This window comes from Ictalurus furcatus, chromosome 8 (assembly GCF_023375685.1).
Source record: "Ictalurus furcatus strain D&B chromosome 8, Billie_1.0, whole genome shotgun sequence".
Taxonomy (NCBI): domain Eukaryota; kingdom Metazoa; phylum Chordata; class Actinopteri; order Siluriformes; family Ictaluridae; genus Ictalurus; species Ictalurus furcatus.
Window position 1 is genome coordinate 11,105,302 of NC_071262.1, and position 20,000 is coordinate 11,125,301.

The 20,000-nt window shown below is 38.8% G+C and overlaps 3 protein-coding genes across 4 annotated transcripts in view; all 3 read left to right on the forward strand.

The window, feature by feature from the left end:
* Positions 1-1,106, forward strand: part of LOC128611277 (uncharacterized) — a 7,325-nt gene extending 6,219 nt beyond the window's left edge. Inside the window, exon 2 of the mRNA XM_053630660.1 lies at positions 1-1,106. This exon is cut by the window's left edge and continues 683 nt beyond it. Coding sequence (XP_053486635.1) covers positions 1-1,106 — 1,106 coding nt within the window.
* An 802-nt stretch (positions 1,107-1,908) lies between these two features.
* On the forward strand, positions 1,909-7,491 carry LOC128611334 (uncharacterized). Its single transcript, XM_053630737.1, has 4 exons — positions 1,909-2,307; positions 4,003-4,173; positions 6,205-6,306; positions 7,110-7,491. Exons 1-4 carry the CDS (start codon positions 1,989-1,991, stop codon positions 7,223-7,225), a joined length of 708 nt encoding a protein of 235 aa, XP_053486712.1. The 5' UTR covers positions 1,909-1,988; the 3' UTR covers positions 7,226-7,491.
* Positions 7,492-9,717: 2,226 nt separating this feature from the next.
* The window catches only part of LOC128611332 (microtubule-associated tumor suppressor 1 homolog A), a 20,740-nt gene continuing 10,457 nt past the window's right edge, over positions 9,718-20,000 (forward strand). The window contains exons 1-2 of one of the 2 annotated variants that reach the window (XM_053630734.1): positions 9,718-10,030; positions 17,174-17,397. In XM_053630734.1, the coding sequence (XP_053486709.1) occupies positions 9,910-10,030; positions 17,174-17,397 (345 nt within the window). In that variant the 5' untranslated portion in view covers positions 9,718-9,909. The remainder of the gene's footprint in view (positions 10,031-17,173; positions 17,398-20,000) is intronic. The other variant, XM_053630733.1, reaches the window with a different exon arrangement.

Below are 20,000 nucleotides of genomic sequence, written 5' to 3' on the forward strand. Positions count from 1 at the left end.
CTTCTGATCTTGGCCTGATTCCTGGCTTGCTGCCTGATGTCTGTGAGGGTCTTGTTAATAACATGGTCAGTGCTTCAGGACAAAACGGCAAACATCCTGACTTTGGACTCACCTTCATCCAGCCAAGCAATCAGACATTCACAATGGAAGAGGATGTCTTTCAAACAATTCCTCATAATGCACCTGGGGAAAGCAGACCATCACATTTGGTTGCAGGAGATAATCATACTGAATGTGTCACACCAGTTAATCTGAAAAAAAGTAATTTTGAAGCTGAAAGATCCACTCGCTCCACGTCGGCTGATGGAAAAACATTCCAATTTCCAACCTCTGAGGAGCTAGACATCAGTGGTAATGCCCAGACGTCTACTCCTGTTCAGTATATGTGCTCTAAAACATTTTGCTTTTCAGACTCTCCTCTTAACAAGAGTAAGAGTGATTTTGGGAGTCCATTGGTCCAAGTCATGAAGGAACAGCAAAGTTGTCAGAAGTTGTCAGAACAGCAAAGTTGTCAGAAACCTGAAACTTCATTGACTGCATCCACTAAAAGTAATAAGTCAGAAACTAAGAAGTATGTCAAGCCTGACTTCAGTAATATAAAATCTAAAATAATGTCTAGACCCACGAGTGCCTTAAAGCAGTCAAGTGCAACTGTTGTCAGTGCTTCATCGAATATAAGACTGCACAAAAAACAGACTAGACCTTCCCATTCCATGCAAAGCATAGCATCTCCTACCAGATCTACCTCTGCAATTTCTTCCAGCTCCACTCTCCCATGTGGTAGCCATAAGATGGATCAGAACAATGTGATTAAAAGAACTCACTCATCCACTTTTCAAGATACTTCATCTGCTCCAAAGTCCCGGGTTCGCACATGGTCTGAGGCTTCCAGCACATCAAAAACGAATGGAGAAAACATGACTGTAAAGGAGTCTCAGGTCGGTAGGATCGTAAACACCTTCCCTAATGCAAAAAGCTCATCTGTAGGAGGTTTTCTGAGTCTAACTAGCCTGACCAATCTTGGAGACAGACATGCTTCTTTTAGAGATGAAAAATGTCTCAAGAAACCACAGAAAACAAGTACAAACGTGAGTGTCTTTGAGTAAAATATAAAAATTAATTGCTTTTTGTGATTGTTTCAAATGAATGTTGGTATCCATATTATCTTTTATAGTTTACATTTATCCATAGTGATTTTACATGTATCTATATTTTAGACAAACAGATGGGTATGACTTATGGTTTGATATATAAGGTTAAACATTTTAAGAAAAGTAACACAAGTATATAATGAATCAGTGTTTTTCAAACCTGTACCTAGTGTCTCTCTCCTCTAACGTGCCCTGTCTAACCACGTTTGTTAATTAGCTAATCTTATTGGGCGGCTGTGGCTCAGGTGGTAGTGCGGGTTGTCCACTAATCGTAGGGTTGGTGGTTCGAATCCCAGTCCACATGCCAAAGTGTCCTTTGGCAAGACACTGAACCCCAAGTTGCTCCCGATGGCAAGCTAGCGCCTCTACCATTGGTGTGTGTGTGTGAATGAGAAACCGTGTAAAGCGCTTTGTAGAACCGCTAAGGTTAAAAAAGCGCTATGTAAGTGCAGACCATTTACTTATTGTATCAGGTAAATTAAAAGTAAGAATTAGAGTCAGGATTGAGAAACACTGTAATAAAGTATCATGTATCACCTTTGCTCCCTCAAACATGTGGTCTCAAATGATAAAAATTCAAAATCGGTTCACCATCTTGAACCAAACTAATGTCCAGACCACCATGTTATTGCTTCGAATGGCTTTAATTGTTGCATTAAATATGTTCTTACTACTCTGGTAAATGTATTCCATGTGTGAACACACACACTGTGTTTATAGAGTTTGGGGGAGTGTTACTTGGCAGGGATTTCCACATTCTCAGGAGAACTGTAGTACAATAGGAAGTTCTGAGTGTGCGTAAGTTCTCGACCACAATTTGCATTCTTCAGCTCGGTTATGGTCAACACCGTAGTGAGTGTGGAGCACACAGACTTCAGTCATATCTCTTGGGAGCATGTGAATGAAAGGAAGCTCCTCTTGCAGGCAGACTCGACCCGGCCGGTAGGAGCAGCACTGTGTGATTGGCGCAAAAGCAGTCTTGGCTTCCAGCCATTATCATCCAGGGCAGGAGGCAGTTCGCCAGCACAAACTCCCGCTGCAAGTCTTCGGCCAGCACCTCTTTCTGCATCAAAGCCTAAGCTTGGCACGGCATGGAAAAATGGCTGCACCACCACTGACATGCCTACTCCGAGGAGCAAACTGAGCACATCTGGAGGTATGGAAAATGCTTGCACATGGTAGATTCTTTTTGTTTCAGCTTATTAATGGCAGTTGTTTAGTAGTGTTGGAGCATTGTAGTATTTTAAATAATGTTAACAGCTTAAAGTTTTTGTTGTTGTTGTTGTTCACATTGGATTTACATTTGTCTGTTGTGACCTACACCTGAAACCATGCTGAGTGATGCCAGGTTGTAACATTGTATGGCAAATTAAGTAAATAGTAAAATTAAATATATTAAAAAATTAAGTTAGTGCTTTCACAGACTTGGTCATAACATTTTGCTGCCATTAAATGTGTACTAACTTCTAAATATAGTGTGTTTTTGTTTTGTTTTTTTGTTTTTACTGTGTATAATCCACTCCAGCACTATGGTTTTGGAATGACTAATATTATTGTTAATTACGGACACTTATATCTATTATTTTAAAAGACATAACTCACAAACATTGTTCAATTATACACCATGTGTTTGAGCGTACCTCCTCAAAACAACAAATATATTGATGTCTAATCCATAACTGCACTGTATTTTCAGGTGGTTGAGTAGGGCTTAACAGCTCATCAGCTAATTGTTGAGCGTTTCATCAGTATGATCAGATGTGAATGGAAAACTGTGTATATATAGATGACAACCCTGAGTTTAAAGAGACAAACAGAAGTACATGTCTTTAGTTTGTCTGCAGTTCTCGTTTTCACTACCACGAGGAGAATGCCATACACACTACTGAGAGCAGATTTTCCTCTTTCTGCTGAACAAATCTTGTCATATTCCCAGAGGACTAGCAGATGATACGGATGTGCCTTCTCTACCTTTACAGACTTTTATATAAACATGCCCCTTCCTGTCCTCCCTGACCATTCTTGTATTTACAGAAGATAATTAGAGGCCCACTGAGAAGGTCAACTTAGACCGGAAAGCAGAAGGGCTAATTGAAAAAACAGTGGAAGGAAAGAAGTACTGTGTTGAATCATTCCCTGATGTGGTTTGTTCGTTCAATATGGTGCTTTTTATTGTTTTACCAGCAATGTAGGGAACTTAAGATATAGGGAAAGGACACACACACATGGGCAGATCATCAAATATAAGGTATAGGATTATCTATCCATCTATCTAAATATCAGTATCAGGAAATATCAATATGCCTCTAGGTGAGGGTAAGAAGATTAATTCAGAGTAGTTTATTTTGACTGTAGCATAAGTATATTAGAACAGTGTTCTTATACGCAGTATGGGCAGTGGTGGCTTGGCGGTTAAGCTCTGGGTTACTGATCAGAAGGACGGGGGTTCAAGCCCCAGCACTGCCAAGCTGCCGCTGTTGGGCCCTTGAGCAAGGCCCTTAACCCTCTCTGCTCCAGGGGCAACTTCCTGACAGGCTAGGGTATGCGAAGAAAACAATTTCACTGTGCTCTACTGTATATGTGACCAATAAAGACTCATCATCATTATATATATAGAGCTCAGTTGTCACTCTTTGGGCCTGTATAGGTACTGCCGGGTGTCAATTTTGGTGGACTGTTCCCTGTAACTTTGGACTGTTTTCAGAGATTTTGGAAAGGACAACTTGTGCTGAATTTATTTTTACTGTCTTTAGAATGCAGATGCACTTGTGTTTGCTAATTTGCTTTACATTACATAAATGCTTTATTGACTTACAGCATCACTAACAACACTGATCTCTTTTTGATGTAGGTAATCCAAGCATGCGTGTTACTGAAGGTACAGGACCCGAGGGTTCAGGGGGAAAGGTTTCCAGATTCTCTCTTATTGCTGGCAACCCACATTCATCTGCCTCAAAACTGCCAGTGAAGACAAGAACCCAGCTCAAAAGCTTGAGTGCCTCCAGTGGAAACACAAAGCCTGGTGAGACTTTAGATGCTTGTTCCAAATCAGCTTATAATGCACTAAATTCAGCCCATTTATTTGTTATTTCAATAGTCTAGACCAGTGTGATCTGTTTTACGATGTGAATAATTCATTCGTTCAAGGAGGCTGAAAAGTGCAATATATTGAGCATGCAGTACTGCTCACTGAGTAGAGCTTTGAGTTCACATAATTATGCTTTAATCAGATAGCACTGCACTTAGTGCTGCATATTGGACTGATCAAGCAGTTTCATTTATTTTAAACCATAACACAACATTGTTGTTGAAAATCTAAATGTTTTGCATCGGCTTGGTGATCCTTTTACTATATCGAATGTCTTATCCTTTTACTTATATGATCAATGTTTTTGTATTTTGTAGAGTACAGGGGCCGAAATGACACATGTTCTCTTAGAGTTATACCAGTTGGTATACAGTATATCATCTGTTTGGTCACAGGCAGGGTGTTCACTTCCTAGTCTATCAAATACTGCTGTCATTTTGCAGACATCAACTCTGAGGAGTAAAAATAGCTGTGTCTGAGAAATGTGCTTCAGTTCTACATCTAGGATCGCTCCTTGCTTATTTTACATTGACAGTATGATGGACACTCAACCAACTGTGTTGTATCTAGTCAAAAATATGTTGCCAATGAAATGGTAGTGTTCAGATGCTGTATACCTAGTTAGTGTAGACATGATCATCCTTACAGTTCAATTGTTGACCCACTTTTTCATGTTGGAATCTTAAATCTCATTTAAGCTCTGATGAAGTAGATTCTTTCCTTTAGGATTTACACAAACCCAGCAGTTATACTTAAATGGTTTCGTGTTTGTTTAAAGGCATGATATTTTCTGACCTGTAATAAAAATGATTACAGTATTCACCCATATAACCCGGCTTTCTAGGGGATAGAGTCATAAATAAGTCACTGAATGCTTTTTCCAACTCTAGTATAATTGTGAATTTGTTCTCTAAGGCCAGTTGAAAAGTAGGCCAGTGTTGTCAGGACAGACGGAGAAGGGGAGCCCTATTAAAAAAGGAGGCCTTTTTTTTTTTTTGCCTGAGTATCCTCACTATCCTGCTTCTTCCTCATTGGTGGATTGGCACACTTTTTTTTTTATGAGTGGGGCTCCTCAATCCCACATGTCTAGCAGGCTGGTTTGTTCCACTCCAGTTCACTTGGAGGGAGCGAGAAAACGGCACACAACTGTATGTCTCCTGAAGCTCTATGTTTACTGGATTACCTTCTTTTCTTTGCCCATCGTTAAACTTGTAGAATAAATACTAGTAATGTTGGCTTATGGGGGCCTCCGCAGCTGCACCTGGAGTGGACTATCCTTGTACATTTTTGACAACTCGACCCTGATCCCCCAATCCAGTGCAGGCTCTCAATGCGATCTCACTCTCTTGACATGCCTCCTCATTGGATCCTATCGTTTCTGTATCATTCCTTTGTTAGCTGCCTATTCTGGGAAATCTAAGACTCCACTACCGAGAAGTAAGTTGTGTTCGACCATCAGAGAAAAACTAGTATTTAAATTTCTGCCAGATTAAATTTTCGTTGAATCTGTGCTGATGGTGCATGCAGTTGTATTTTTAAATGTCTGTGCTTAGTGTATTGTACATTGTTGATGGCCACACCAATACTGAGACTGCACTCTTAGAAATATTAGAATCCTTCAGGGTTCTTTGGTCGACCCTATCTAGAACCCTAGTCCAAGAAAATGCACCTCCGTTAACCCTTTTTTGGAAGCTAATGATCCTTAATTATTCAACAAACCTTTACATATTCCTTGTAGAAGTCCTATGTGGTCTAATCCATTACACTATGCAAACATAGAAATAGCATTAGGCAGATGTTTAGTGTAAGAAAAACTCAAACTTTTACACGCATTCTGTAGTCTGGATGCAACTAGGTATCAAAAATCAATGTGTACATTGAATCTTTGTGTGTGATTAAAAGTAAACCTTTTCTCCCTAGCACATTTCTGTAGAATTCAGATTGTCTGTGTGTGTGTGTTCGCAGATTTGGAGTCGTCTTCAGGAGCTTTAGGAAAACCTTCCAATAACAGGATCACTTCATTAAGAAGCAGGCTCCAAAGTCTTTCTCCCAAAGGCTCATCTATTGGTAAAAACACACATTCTCATAAGAACTATATGCATAGCAGTCTACATTAGGTTGTTCTTTTTCTTTTCAACCAAAAATGTGGATAATTCAGAGAATTACTTTTGAGCTTTAGACCACTGATTTATAAATGGTTCTTGCAAAATTATAAATGTCTGTGCTCGCATATTGCACTTACACAGACACATTCATGTATACGAAGAGCAGCTTGTAGCAACAAACCTGTTTCTCAAAGTGGTTTATCTACAATCTTAAAAATAAAGGTGGCAGAAAGGTTTCTTTAAGATTGATGCCATAGGACGGTGGGGTTTTAAGGTCCAGTTACATAAAATTCCTTCTGTCTGGAGGAATTGAAGTGGAATGTCTTGTTCATAGTGGGGCTTCACAATTTTGACTAATGAAATACTGAAATCTGTATTCAGACCTTGGTCTGCTACTTCAAGCCATTTATGGTTCCTTAAATAATCAGTCCATGGTTCTTTTTTTTTTTTAATGTTGCTGCAAATAAATAAACATACAGTATAAACACTTTCTACCACAAAATCCTTTACATAATGGTAATGCAGATTACCAACAGATTTTTTTCTGTAGTTCCAACAAAATGGTTCCATTTATAAACATACATCATAAGGTGTTTTTTTAGGAAATTGTACTTTTATGGCATCTTTTTTAACCTGACAAAGTGCCTATGTTTATTTTCTCAAGAAATACTACTTTGCCTTTGTGTTCTTTTTATGTTATTTTATTTTTTGGGGGCCATGTAAATTGAGTTTAAAATCTTTCCTGTGCTATGGATGATTCCACAGGAAAAAAGAACACAACTTCACTGTCACATCCATCTGTGAGGACTGCAGTGAGCGTCTCAAAACCCCCTGCTTCATCACGACCTACTCGACTTACTGCTACTTGTTCAGGTGGGTAGTTACTAGAAAGTCAGTAAAACCTTCACACTCTGAGTTTGATTAGGTGTTCTTGAACTGTGCATGTAAATGTATAAATTGCTTCATATGTCAGTTCAAAAACATTGTTTGACATTCTGATTATTTAAGATCAATAAATATGATTAAGGTTGACAAGTAAAAATGTCATTTTCAAATCCTTTAAACAGTGACTTCATCAAATGCTCTCTTGGCATTGTATAATCCTTTTCTAAGCCCACACGAATTTAACGATTTTCACCTTGACAAAGTATAAACCACTCAGTTGGCAGACTAAAATCCCTTTGATCGTCATCTCGCACACCACAGCTATTAATTTTTTGTCCTGGCAGAGTGGGAGGAAAACGGTGGATGTGTGCTGTAGTGATATCTAGTGTGTGCATTAAATTACTGTAGTTGTGGTTATTCATATGAATTATAGTGGCAGTTGGTTTTCACTGTGTGGGCTCCACTGGGTGGAGTCTTCTCAGCAGCATGAGTGCTGTGTTCTGTCCATATGATCCAGCTGAGATGGGGGTATGCAGCCACAGCTAAGTCATAAACATGGTGCATAAACACATCACCTGCCTGGAACATGCATTAATGTAATGCTGATCTGATGCGCCTTTTTTTTTTCCTTCTTTTTTTTTTTTTATTGATCTGTGGACTTTTGAGGAGTGGTGCGATTGCATTGCTTTTTAGCAATTACATGTCTGGTTAGCACAATGTAATTCAGCTTGGGTATCGTATATTTACAAATTCAGTACATTTGAATTTCAAAAAATTGTTTTTACTTTCAGAAACATGTCGTATAGTTTTAATTCATTGAAGTGTACCTATTATGGTTTTTCAAACATTACCTTTCATTTAGTGTGTTATAGAGCTGTTTGTGAATGTAAAACATATGCAAAGTTTAAAAAAAATCAAAGTGCACGACAGAGTTATTTACTCCCAAAAGAAGGAACCGATTCTGAACAGCTGAAACGAGTCGTTAGTAATTCCAGACTTACTTCCTGTAAAAACCTACATAGGTTTGTAACAAAAAGCCCCACCTCTGGTTTTGATTGGCTGCTCGCTGACAGCAGTAGACCAAACCACAACAGACTGGGACATCTGACCAATCAGAGCAGAGTATGCTCTCTGAAAGGAGGAGTTTAGAGTGAATCCTTTAGAACGGATCATTTAACGAGTTGTTTTTGACACTGGGAGGAGGAAAGGTAATGCTGGAATTTAAATTATGAGCACATTAAAGTGTTTTTTGTCCTTGGATGTATGGAAATCTATTGTAGGAGACCTTTAAAACAAAATTAGGCCTGTTTAAAAACCATAATAGGTGCGCTTTCATTCATCTTAAGTACCCGCTTCGTCCCGGTCAGTGTCGGAGTTCTGCAATTCTCCTTTACTTGTTTGTCAGAACATAACATTGTAAATAGTCATTATAGGCAGCGTTCGTGTGCACCTACATTTGACTACCTGGAATTAGTAAAATTACACGCTTATGAGAACCAAGGTATGAAATTAGTTGTTTGTTTTTGAAAGATGTTTTTTTTTTTAAGACTTGGGGAAACTGCTTGGGTTGTGTAAGTACATACGCAGGGTTTGCTGATGTCAGCAACTAGCCGCACATTCTTCCTACAAACACTTAAGATGTGAGATTATGACTGCAGCAGTGTACAGGCTTTGATTTCTTCAGGTTTGGACACATGTAGTATATGATACTGTTGTAATAGACTAGGCATTTTTCCCAGCTTGCACACGCTAACGATTTCCATTTTAAAAAACTAATAAATAAAATACGTATGTTTGTGTCTGTTCTGGATAATATTATAGAGATAGTGGTGCTGTTATCCTTTTAATGAAATTAAATATCACTGATAGGTTATCATTTGAATCCAGTATTTCTCTCATTTTATTTTCCATATGCCTTTCATTTTATTTAAGCAGTGTTGGTATTATGAAAGACTATTCTTTATAGTCTTTTTAGGGAATTGTATAGGTTTTTTTTTTTCCCTGTTAGCATATTTATAAGAGATTCATAAACCTTTATTTGAAAACAGCATGGCTGCTTTCAGCTCTATAGCAGGCACAGTCTTACTGTGAGTTGTTGCTTTGACCTCCGCCATTTTTATCCTTTCACCCTCCCTGTAGTGGGAGAAGGAGAGAGCGTGTGAGGGAAGGCAAGAGCGGGAGGCCTGCGTCACAGCTTAAGGCTGTGCTCTTCACTCCTCCCACTTCCCTCCTCTCTCCTCTAGCATCCTCCACAGCGGCGGTGCCATGGAGAGATGCGGATAGACCTTTGTCTGAACGTGGATGGATAAAAGGCTGTTTTTGATCTGGGTGGATTATGCTTTTCTGCATTCATTGTATCTGTTAGAGGAGCTACATTGATTGAATATCCTTCTCTGGCTTTTCTTTTTCACTAGGCTACAGCTAGCCAAAATTGAAGAAAAATACTGACACTATTGTGAAGAAGAATTTCATTTCCCCTTAATTTCTTCTAAATTGGTGGTGATTTTTATTTCTTCTCTCCCTATAGCTCAGGGCTTCAGTGAACTTTTTTTTTTTTAATGATGCTTTGAACCATGTGCGTGTGGATTCACACTGAAGCTGCTTTTCATATTGCTTTGCTTCAGAGGTCTTGTTAAGGGGGGGTGTGTGTGTATTTTGATATATTTTTTGGGTCGGCACAATGCTGTTCTCTCCCAAATTTTCCCTGTCCAACATCCATGTGAAGCTGACTGCTAAAGGTTTACTCCGGAGCCTCCAGCTGCTATCTGGCTTCAAGAAGAACACCGTGGTGTTTCGAGCAGGTGTGTGTAGTTCCACCGAAAACATGCTGTTTATGTAGGTTTGTCTTTTGCTCTGTACAGTCTGTTTGGAATAGTTAGTTTGTGTCTTTTGCAAGGTGCTTGCATGGGGTCTATTTTTAATCTGACACTTTGCTCTTACTGCCTCAGCATGTCGTTTTTACTGCTTGTCTACATGCTTGTGTATCCACTTACTCTCTGGAGTACTTTACAGGACTGACGAGAGGTTTCTCACCGTTAGCTTTAAGAACACAAATCATATCCTTTATCATCAGGATTTATTTTTTTCCCCCTCCTAGCTTGCATTTTCCTCTAGTTTGTTGACTCTTTGCCTGTATATGCATCCTAGTACAGGTCTGGGAAGCCTGATTCTCTGCTTGCTAGCTTGTGGGAAGGTTATTTTTTTGGGCTGTATTAACTGAGGGATTTACAAATTTGTAAACATTTTCATTCCTTTAGATTAGGACTAAGGGATTAGGACTCATTCTGCTCCCTTTTATAGCAAATGGCCAAATAAGGACTCACACACTGAGTAGACTGTATTTATTCCTCTTTTATTGAGCTAGGAAAGTTACTATATTTATACTTGGGTGATTTTATGAAAGGGTTTAGGGACACTTGTTGAAATATCTGACTTAAAATAGAGCTACTGGTGGCACTCCTCACTGGAGAATTGCTCTTATATAATCTGAATCAATGAATCTTACATTTACATTTTCACAGAATTATCCCATTTCTTTCTTTATTTATTTATTTACTTTGTATGATTTTTTTTATGATTTTAATAGGGAGCTGATCTGTTGCTGCTGTTTGACAGGAACATCCATAATCATGCTGATGTGGTGTATAGTAGTACATTTCACGTAGTTGACTTGTTTATGATGTTCATTCATGCCCAAATCAAACCTTCACAGTACGTTCAGGATTGATTTACAGTGTATGTAAGCCTCAGATATTGCATTCCTTCAGACTTGTACCATGGATAATATTGGAATTAGTATTTCATCATAAAAATCATTGCTTAGTTTTTGTTTATTTGTATATCTGTATTGTGAATGCAGGCTGTCAATTAGGTTTATTTAATTCAGAAAGAAATGGCCCAACTGTTGTGAATAAACCCATACAGACTGGTAGAGCGATCCCCAAGTGACACAGTAGAATTGTTTTCGTCATTCCTTTTGTGACGAATATAAAAAAAACCTCTTTAACACACAAAAAAATGCCTGTGAATAACGCATTGTGGGGAAATGTGGAGAGATAGTAAAAGGGGATAGGTATTCCTTATAATGCTGTCAGGAAAGTGCAACATAAAGCCAATAACAAGTGTCATAAAGGCAACATTTTTAGTTCCATAAAGGACGTTGAAGGCCATGATTCTTGAACCTTTTTTTTGTTGTGGCCTCAATAAACTGCATAATCATTTCCACTCCATGGGATTCTAACATTTAAAGTGAATTTATTTCGTTTTCTGTGGCTCCAACAAAAAATAGTTAAAGGTCTTTCAGAACATTCTTTAGGAAACCCAAAATTGTTTCTTCTAGGGCTTCACTCTAAAGAGCCTTTTCTAGCACTTTAATCTTTTAGAGGGTAGACTGATGAATAGATGTCAAGCCATATTCACAAAGAATCTTAAGGCTAAAAGTAGCTCATTGCTGGCTGATTTAGGAGAAAGTCTCTTTAAATAATAATAATAATAATAATAAAAAAATGGGTGTGATATTCCTATTTTTTTCAGAGTAAGGGTAATTTGTTGTTTGATGTATCTAATGACAACATGCTTTTAAAAGGCATTTTATCAAGTGCAGTAGTATTTCAGTGATACTGGAATAAGGGCATTCACTTCCCTATCAAGTAATGCAGTACGACCAGGGATCAAAGTTTACACAACTCAACACTACTTGGTCACATGACAATTACAGCTATGCAAGAAATATTAACTTTAAATATAACGCCCAAGTCTTATTTTACACCAATCAGTCAGTACGTTTACATGGACAACAATAATCCAATATTAACCTGATTAAGACAATACTCTGATTAAGAACCTACCATGTAAACAGCAATTTTTTATTACCTTAATCAGACAAAAGTCATATTCGAAGTAAACACAAATAGAATTAAGACATGTGGAGTATTCCTGTTTTAGTCGCATTATCGATGTGCATTACAGACATGTACACACCTTAATCACACTATTAACGTCGTGTGGGAGTTTTCACCGCAGTGCTCAACCGTTTGACGGCAAACGAACGAGCATGGCTCTGTCCGAAACCGCGTACTTACCTAATATATTGTAGGTGAAATACATGTATCTCGGGTACTATATAGTAGTTAAGTATGCGCATTCGGACGCAGCCCACAGCTTCAAGCAGTCGTCTATTAGCACGTATAGCATGACTAATAATTAACTACACTTGAAACTTTCGTGAAATTTAAAATGAAAACACCTAAAACTGTATACAGTGCCATAACGAAGACCAACTGTATGTCGATACGTGAAATTCTGGAGGGAAGGTCGGACGGCGTGGCGTGAGGACGTAATGACGTGTGCCGTTAATCGATCTGTGTTTTATAGCATGTAAAATGGGAACATGAAAGGAACATTCTAAAAGAGAATCATGTAAACACCTTAATCAAAATATTATCTTATTCAGAATAAGATCAATAATTAGATTATTGCTGTCCATGTAAATGCAGTCTGACTGGATGACGTCTTCACAGTAAGCTTATAAATGAAAGCCTTACCATAACACACCAAAAATGGAAAATAAAATGCAACTGATTTCATAATACACAAACAAAAATCTGTGCTGGTATTATTAATGTTTACAAACAACAAAACCATGGATACACTAAAGTATAGTCTGCAGGCTTTAAATTGATAGTGTTGAAGCATTTAGATCATTATCTTATTGTGTATGAAGTCAATAGCAGTTATGACATTCTGTATTGGGATATTGTTCATGTTTATATATTTGTTAGGAAGGTTTAGAAGAACCTTTAGTGTAAAGTTAAGATTCTTTGTAAATATTTTCCCTGTCTAGTGCAAGGGAATGAAATAGTGGAAAACCAGTTTCCATGGATGTTGATTGCAACCGAAATAGCAGTGCAAACTGAGAGCACAAAGTGGATCTGCTATTCAGGCATGTATGAATAATTCACGCCTGTGAGGTCGGCTTGAATCATTTAGAGCAGCTTGCTGTTATCTATAATGCAATTATTTATTTTAAGCTGCTCTAGATTTCTAGTTTGTAGAATAGTTTCTGGTCAGTATGGTCTAGCTCTGACTGTTCTGACTAGGGACACAGACTAGCATTATCCGAGGTAAGGACAATATGCATTCACTCTATGACTAGGCTGCTTTTTTTCCCTTCTAAATCGGTGTTACGGTGTAGAAATTTCACCATTTATGACTTGATATTTTACCACTGATGTGTATACTGACATTATAGTGAACCTGAACCTTAATGGCATGCAGATTAACTGAGAAGAATACTATTACCATGGCAGAGTGTATATTAAAATGACAGAATGTTCCCCAGATCATTGAGGTTATGGGATTAAAGCATCTCTGTGCTCTAAAAGTCTTTCTAACAAAAGCAATTGACCAAATACTCCATTGTATGACTCGAGTCATGTAGATCCACTTATTTGCACAGTTGCAAGGTTTCCCTCATTATCTTCACAAGGTATTTAATATTTGGCTGACAGGTCAGAGGGTGTCCAAGGCTATAATTGCAAAATCCTGCTCCAGCATAATTACAGTGTAGAATAAATCTGCAAGGGGAACATTTGAAATATAATTTAATATTCTTGTCTGATTTCATTTAAACTAGGTTGGCATCTTCTATAACATTTCTAGGTGCATTCTAGGAGGGGGGGTTGCCTTGGGATAAACAGCTAAGGGTTCGATCATAGCAGTACGGAAGGAAAGTTTTTGAAGGAGTGTGACCTCTGGAGGCCGATAGTCTAAACGCACTCGTTATGTTTGGAGTCTTGATATACTTCAGTGTTAAATGTCAGCGCTGGCTTTTACTGTGAGGAGTTTGTCGCGGGACAAACAAGCATTGTGACACACTGTCTCGCGCCGTCTGTGCGAGTTGTTTTGTATTCCCTGTTGGGTTTGGCTAGTCAGTACACTGGAAGACATACTGATTAGTGACCAGCTAGCTGAACACTCCAAAAATCTATAAAATGATGCCAAAAACAATAACAGCTCTGACACTTGCCTAGACTGTGTATATTTCCTTTTATTTTGCAGCTAACCTGCTTTTCTATTCCTCTGTGTGTGCTTCTAGCTCGACAAAATGAGCCTTTCCCCAATCCACGTAGTGCTTGTATTGTTGTAAAGTCCACGATAATACACTCAGAGTCCAGGTACTCTGTATTTTTTTTTCTTATTAAAATGAGTACCATAGATCTGAAGGTGTGTGTGTTTTATTTCTGTTGGGCACAGAGGTGGCAGTGTCCTTAATGTGGCTCTTTCCACACCAGCTGCTATCCTGTGTGGCTATGGCAACTCTTAACATTGACCTGGAGGTTGCAGTCCCAGTGGCATGGCATGGTTCTAACCTTATAGACCTGTGCTTATTCTTTCACGTTGGTGTTTGGCTTCTGGATAACATTGGGTCAACCACCCTTTAGCTCACCATGGCAGTGCCCATGGCACTCTTTGTTTATTGGGCTTGGCTGCCGCAGAGCATTCAATCCCCGACCCTTGTTGGACTCCAGTGGGTACATTGTCATCCAGACACATTCCCTTCACGCTGTGTGACAGTGTGTCTGCAGAACTTCAGAAGCAGGAATCAAGCAGTGTGTCTCAGAAGTGGTGGTCACAAAATGGGTTCTCTACATAGGCCTTTGGGTTGTGAAAAAACCAGGGCTACTTACAGGTTCTCCTGCATGCTGACAGACCTAACCTTTTACAGCAGTCATCTTACACATCCAGGGTATCCTGCTGTACATGAGTTCCCTTCAGCAGCACAATGCATCATTTTCACTTTGCCTGACAGGTGGGGTGTTACAGTGGTGCAGGTATTGTTGGTGCCTCACAGCTCCTGAGTCAGACATTTAATCCTGTACTCCAGCTACCATTTTGTGAAGTTTTGAGTATTCTTTGTGCGTGTTTTGTGTTTTTCTTGGGGCGTTCCGGTGTCCTGCACTCTACCAAAAATGTGTCGTAGGTGGATTGGCTATTATAAATTGACCATACCTTGCATGTAGTATTCCTGGGATAGGCTTCAGAGCCATCATGAGTTTGACCAGGATAAAACAATTACTTTTTTTTTCCTGTATTCTTCATTTTGTTGTATATGTATTTGAAATTCTTTTTGATTGTCCAGATACAGCATTGACCTTTTAGCCACACACACCACATCTTGCTCCTGGGCAGCATGAAGATAAATCTTGACCAGTAGAGGGAGGTATGGGAGCCCTTTGAATTCACTTTTACAAACATTTACCAGCAATGATACGGTTATGGATCAAATTATGAAACCTCTGCACAGCATGTTCCTTACTTTTCTTAGGAATGTTTGCAAATATTCCATATGGGCAGAGGCCACAAGGAGCCACAACCCTTAGGAATAAGTGACACTGCCATGACCTTTACATTAATGAATGTCCCATATAAATGTTCAGCTGTAGAGGCTTACTGAATTGAGCTGTGAACGTTTTGCCTGACCTTTTAAGAGCTCAGCTTCGATCTTTGCTTTAATCAGAGCAAAGGATTAATGTGATATTAAATGTTGTTGATATAGAAAGCTGGTTTAAGTCATAGTCGCATTCATTTGCATTCATTTTGTTTGCACTTTTCCCGGTTCACACACTACACATGATAAAAACCTTTTAATATTAGTTGTGAAGGGTGTGAACCAGAACTAAACTGTCATGGAAGGTTTTTAACTATTTGTTTAATAAATAAGGGGTAACATTAGCAAGTATTAAGCCACTACTCTTTGTTTATGCCACAAATAGCCCAGGAGAGGAATCCAAACACACAGATCTGTGCATTCCCTCACCACCAACTGAGATTTCTTTCCCTTGTTAGTAAGTTAGACTTCCTGTGATTGCTGACCTGCCAATGCTTTTTTCCCCCCAGTCTTACTTGTTACACATTAAAGGAAGAATTGACAGATAATCTATTAATAGATCCAAGCATTGCTTATTTATTGAAAGTTTCCCAGGAACATTTTCTCTTCGCTCTTGCAATTTTATCGAACGGTTATTATCGAAATGTTATTCAACTGCAATTTTAATGCCATTCATTTTGCAGGGATTATTTGATACAAGGACTGAGAAAACCAACAGGCTTAAATGACATTTTAATGATGGGATCATATATCTGTTCTATGGACCAGTGGAATAAAACCAAACTGAGACTTTGTTTAATTTTTTTTTTTAATTTTCAAGTAGAACCCCTTTGTGAAGCTAATAATTCTTGAAGAAACATTGTTTTGTTTGGATTTTTTGGCTTTGATTCTCACTAAACATCACTGGTAAGTCTTACAAGTGCTTTGAGGACCTGCTCCCATCTCACCTCATTAAAAGTGTGGTTTAAAGCCAGCAGTCCTCACAGAGCAGTTATGTAATAGCTCAGGCAGATCTGCCTCCATGTAGATCTCTGGTGTCCAATGTCAAAGTCAAATAGCTGGGTCCATAAACACACCATATACTCTGTTTTTTGGCTTTTTTTAAATTATAATCTCATTCTGGGGCTAAATGTGTGCCTGTCTCAGTAATGTTTTTATCCTTTCAGCAGAGTTTCTCTATCAGACAGCATGTCAGGTTATAATGCCGGTAATGCCTCCCCCTCAGAGGGATTCTGGCTATTATTATGACCTGGTGTTGTATTTATAAAAGCTTGTGTAAATCAAAACTAGTGTGACACGGCCTTTCTAAAATAAGAGCTCTCTGATGTCTGTCTACAGAAGGGGAAATGAATTGGGAGAAGGACATCTCTTTCGGGGAGCAAGTTGTTCATCAGAGCACTCTGTGTGTACAACTCCTAACATCTGAGAGCTTGTAGACGGTGTACACTGTTGCCTCTGACCAAACTTAACTTAACATAGCTGCATGAACTAGAAAGTGGTTTGAGGAAAAGTATGCTGAACGCTGCGTTAACAATAAATGGTTGTTCTCTTATAGTTGACAAAAGCAAGGCAAAGGGGAGCTCACGGAGCCAGCAGCAGGGCCACGCTAGCAGCCATCCGGACCTGGTGCTACCGGAGACCAAGCTACGAGGATTGGAGTACTACAAGGCTCTGTGTGAGAAAAAGAACCAAACCATCCAGCAGCTGAAGAACAGCTTCGTTGCTAGCAACCGCAGATTTGAGGCCATCGCTGTTGTTGTGCAAACCCTTTACGTACAGGTATGCTCTCTTTTTTTCATGCTGTTTATTATACAGTCAGGCCCAGAAGTGATTGAAGTGTAGACTTTCAGCTTTAATTCAAGGCCTTTAACAAAAATATTGCATTAACTGTTTAGGAATTACAGTCCCTCCATTTTCACAGGCTCAAAAGTAATTGGACATTTGGCTGTTAAGCAGTTCATGGCCAGATGTGGCCTGTTATCATTATTTCATGACAAATTAATGAGATATAAAAGATCTGGAGGTCATTCCAAGTATTGAATTTCCATTTGGAAGCTGTTCATGGAAACTCTCAATATACGGTCCAAAGAGGTGTCGATGCAAGTGAATGAATCCATCATTAGGGTGAAAATACAAAACAGACCTGTTGAAGACATAGCAGAAACTTTAGGAGTGGCCAGATCAACAATTTGGTACATTCTTAAAAAGAAGCAATGCTAGAAGAAGGTTAGGGTTTGGCGAGCTCAGCAACACCAAAAGTCCTAGAAAATAACTAAAGTGGATGAATGCAGAATTCTTTCCTTGAAGCAAAACCCCTTCACAACATCTAGCCAAGTCAAGAACATGCTGTAGGAGGTAGGCATATCTTTATTGTCTATAATCAAGAATCACCTTCATGAATGTAAATACAGAAGCTTTACCTCAAGGTGCAAACCACTGGTACAACTAAAGAACAAAAGAAGTAGCAGGATGAATTCTGAAGTGTATAGGGCTATACTTTCTGCTCAGATTCAGTCAAATGCTGCAAAACTGATAGGACAGCGCTTCACAGTACGTACAGACGGATAATGACCCAAAACCAGAGGGCTTCTTAAGGCAAAGAAATTAAATGTTCTTGTCCGATTACCTCAACCCAACTGAGCATGCTTTTCACTTACTGAAGACAAATCAGACAGCAGAAAGACCCACAAACAAGCAGCAACTGAAGGCAGCTGCAGTAAAAGCCTGGCAAAGCATCTCAAGGGGGGAAACTCCACATTTGGTGATTTCCATGGGTTCCATATTTCAGGTAGTCATTGACTGACTGCAAAAGATTTGCACCCAAGTATTAAAAATAATCCTAATATTTATGATTGATTTGTTCAGTTAATTTTGAGCCTGTGAAAATGGAGGGTGGCTGTAATTCCTAAACGGTTAATTCAATATTTTTGTTGAACCCCTTGAATTAAAGCTGAAAGTCTTCACTTCAATCACATCTTAAGTGCTTCAATTCAAATCCATTGTGGTGGTGTACAGACAGAGGCAGAATTGTGAAAATTGTGTCACTGTCCAAATACTTATGGACATGACTGTAGTTCTGTTATACTGGTGTGTAGTATTTTGTTTACTTAGCAATGCCAGTGTTGGTGAGAAATTTATAGCCTTGCTGCATGGGTTGTTGATTGCTGGAGTGTGGTACATGTGTCAGTGTTCTGTTTGTTTTGGTGATGCACTCACATGGCTCTGTAATTAGTTTTCATGCGAAGGTTTCTAGGAAGACAAGTTTGACCGTGCTAGTCAGCTGACTGTGTGCTCTTCCCCCAAAGGCTGTGTGTGTGTATGCGCGCACACATATGTACACACTCATAAATCCACAACCTAGTCTGTGGGGAATCCCTAGAAAACTACTTAGGCCCTAGAACGGGCCTTTATAATTCGCTAACTTAAGCACAATATGTGCCGACTCTAAGAATCTCTCCGACCTGTTGAGAGTAAAGCATGGTGATGAATTTCCTTAACTACTGAAGGTTAGCCAATGAAATCTGTTATGAGTAGGTAGATTTGGGGGTTTTCTTCATGAAGGTTCCGAATGCTACCCATTCGTAAGAATCTGTATAGTACATGTTTCATGTTACACTGATCTAGTTACATCTTACTGTCAGAATTGGTTTAGAATGCAAACTGATGCTTATATTCATTGCTGACACATCCATTTATTAATCTTTCAATTTATCAGTGAGGTATCAGTTGGCAATAGAGCACAGAAACCATCGGTTGGTTATATATAGAGGTTTGCTCCATTTGTTAATTTGATCTCTAGATAAAATTCCACCGTTTATGCATGTATGTATGTATCTTGTTTCGTGTCACTGAAATTTTCTTTTGAAGTTCATTTGAAGTTTATTTTCATTGGCAACACGTACCTTATGCCTGTCATTTGCCATAATAGCACAATATGGTATAAGCACAGTTGTAGTTAGATTTTGTTTGGGAGTGAAATGCCCTGCAGTGGAATGCATTAAACATTTATTAAGCTAATAATAGTAGCTGGGCTTTGTCATGTCTGTGAGAATGTACAGCTGCTGACTCGATATGGTTACAGGCAACATCAGGCATTCAGCAAGGTAGACTAGGCTGGTTCAGATCACTTGTTTGTGAAGCCTTGTCAAAACTTAGCACCAGGCCATAATTTCACTATGAGCATGCACATTTTTCTTGAATCTTCTCTTTGCTGTACTAATTTGTACAGTGAGGACATTCATCTAAACGGCCACTACTGATACAGTTAAATTGTCAGTCTATTAGTGTTGATTTTCTCCTCCTTGGAGAACGAGTCAAATATCTTGTGACACTGAGTGTTCAGGGTACATATAGTGTATGCAGTATATTATTTATAGATGAAT

Bases quoted from the DNA above. Each gene is read 5' to 3' on its own strand.
- LOC128611334 (XM_053630737.1), top strand. From the start codon at position 1,989: ATGGTCAACACCGTAGTGAGTGTGGAGCACACAGACTTCAGTCATATC. The intron at 2,308-4,002 runs GTATGGAAAATG...TTTTTGATGTAG, and splicing joins CAAACTGAGCACATCTGGAG to GTAATCCAAGCATGCGTGTT. The intron at 4,174-6,204 runs GTGAGACTTTAG...GTGTGTTCGCAG, and splicing joins CAGTGGAAACACAAAGCCTG to ATTTGGAGTCGTCTTCAGGA.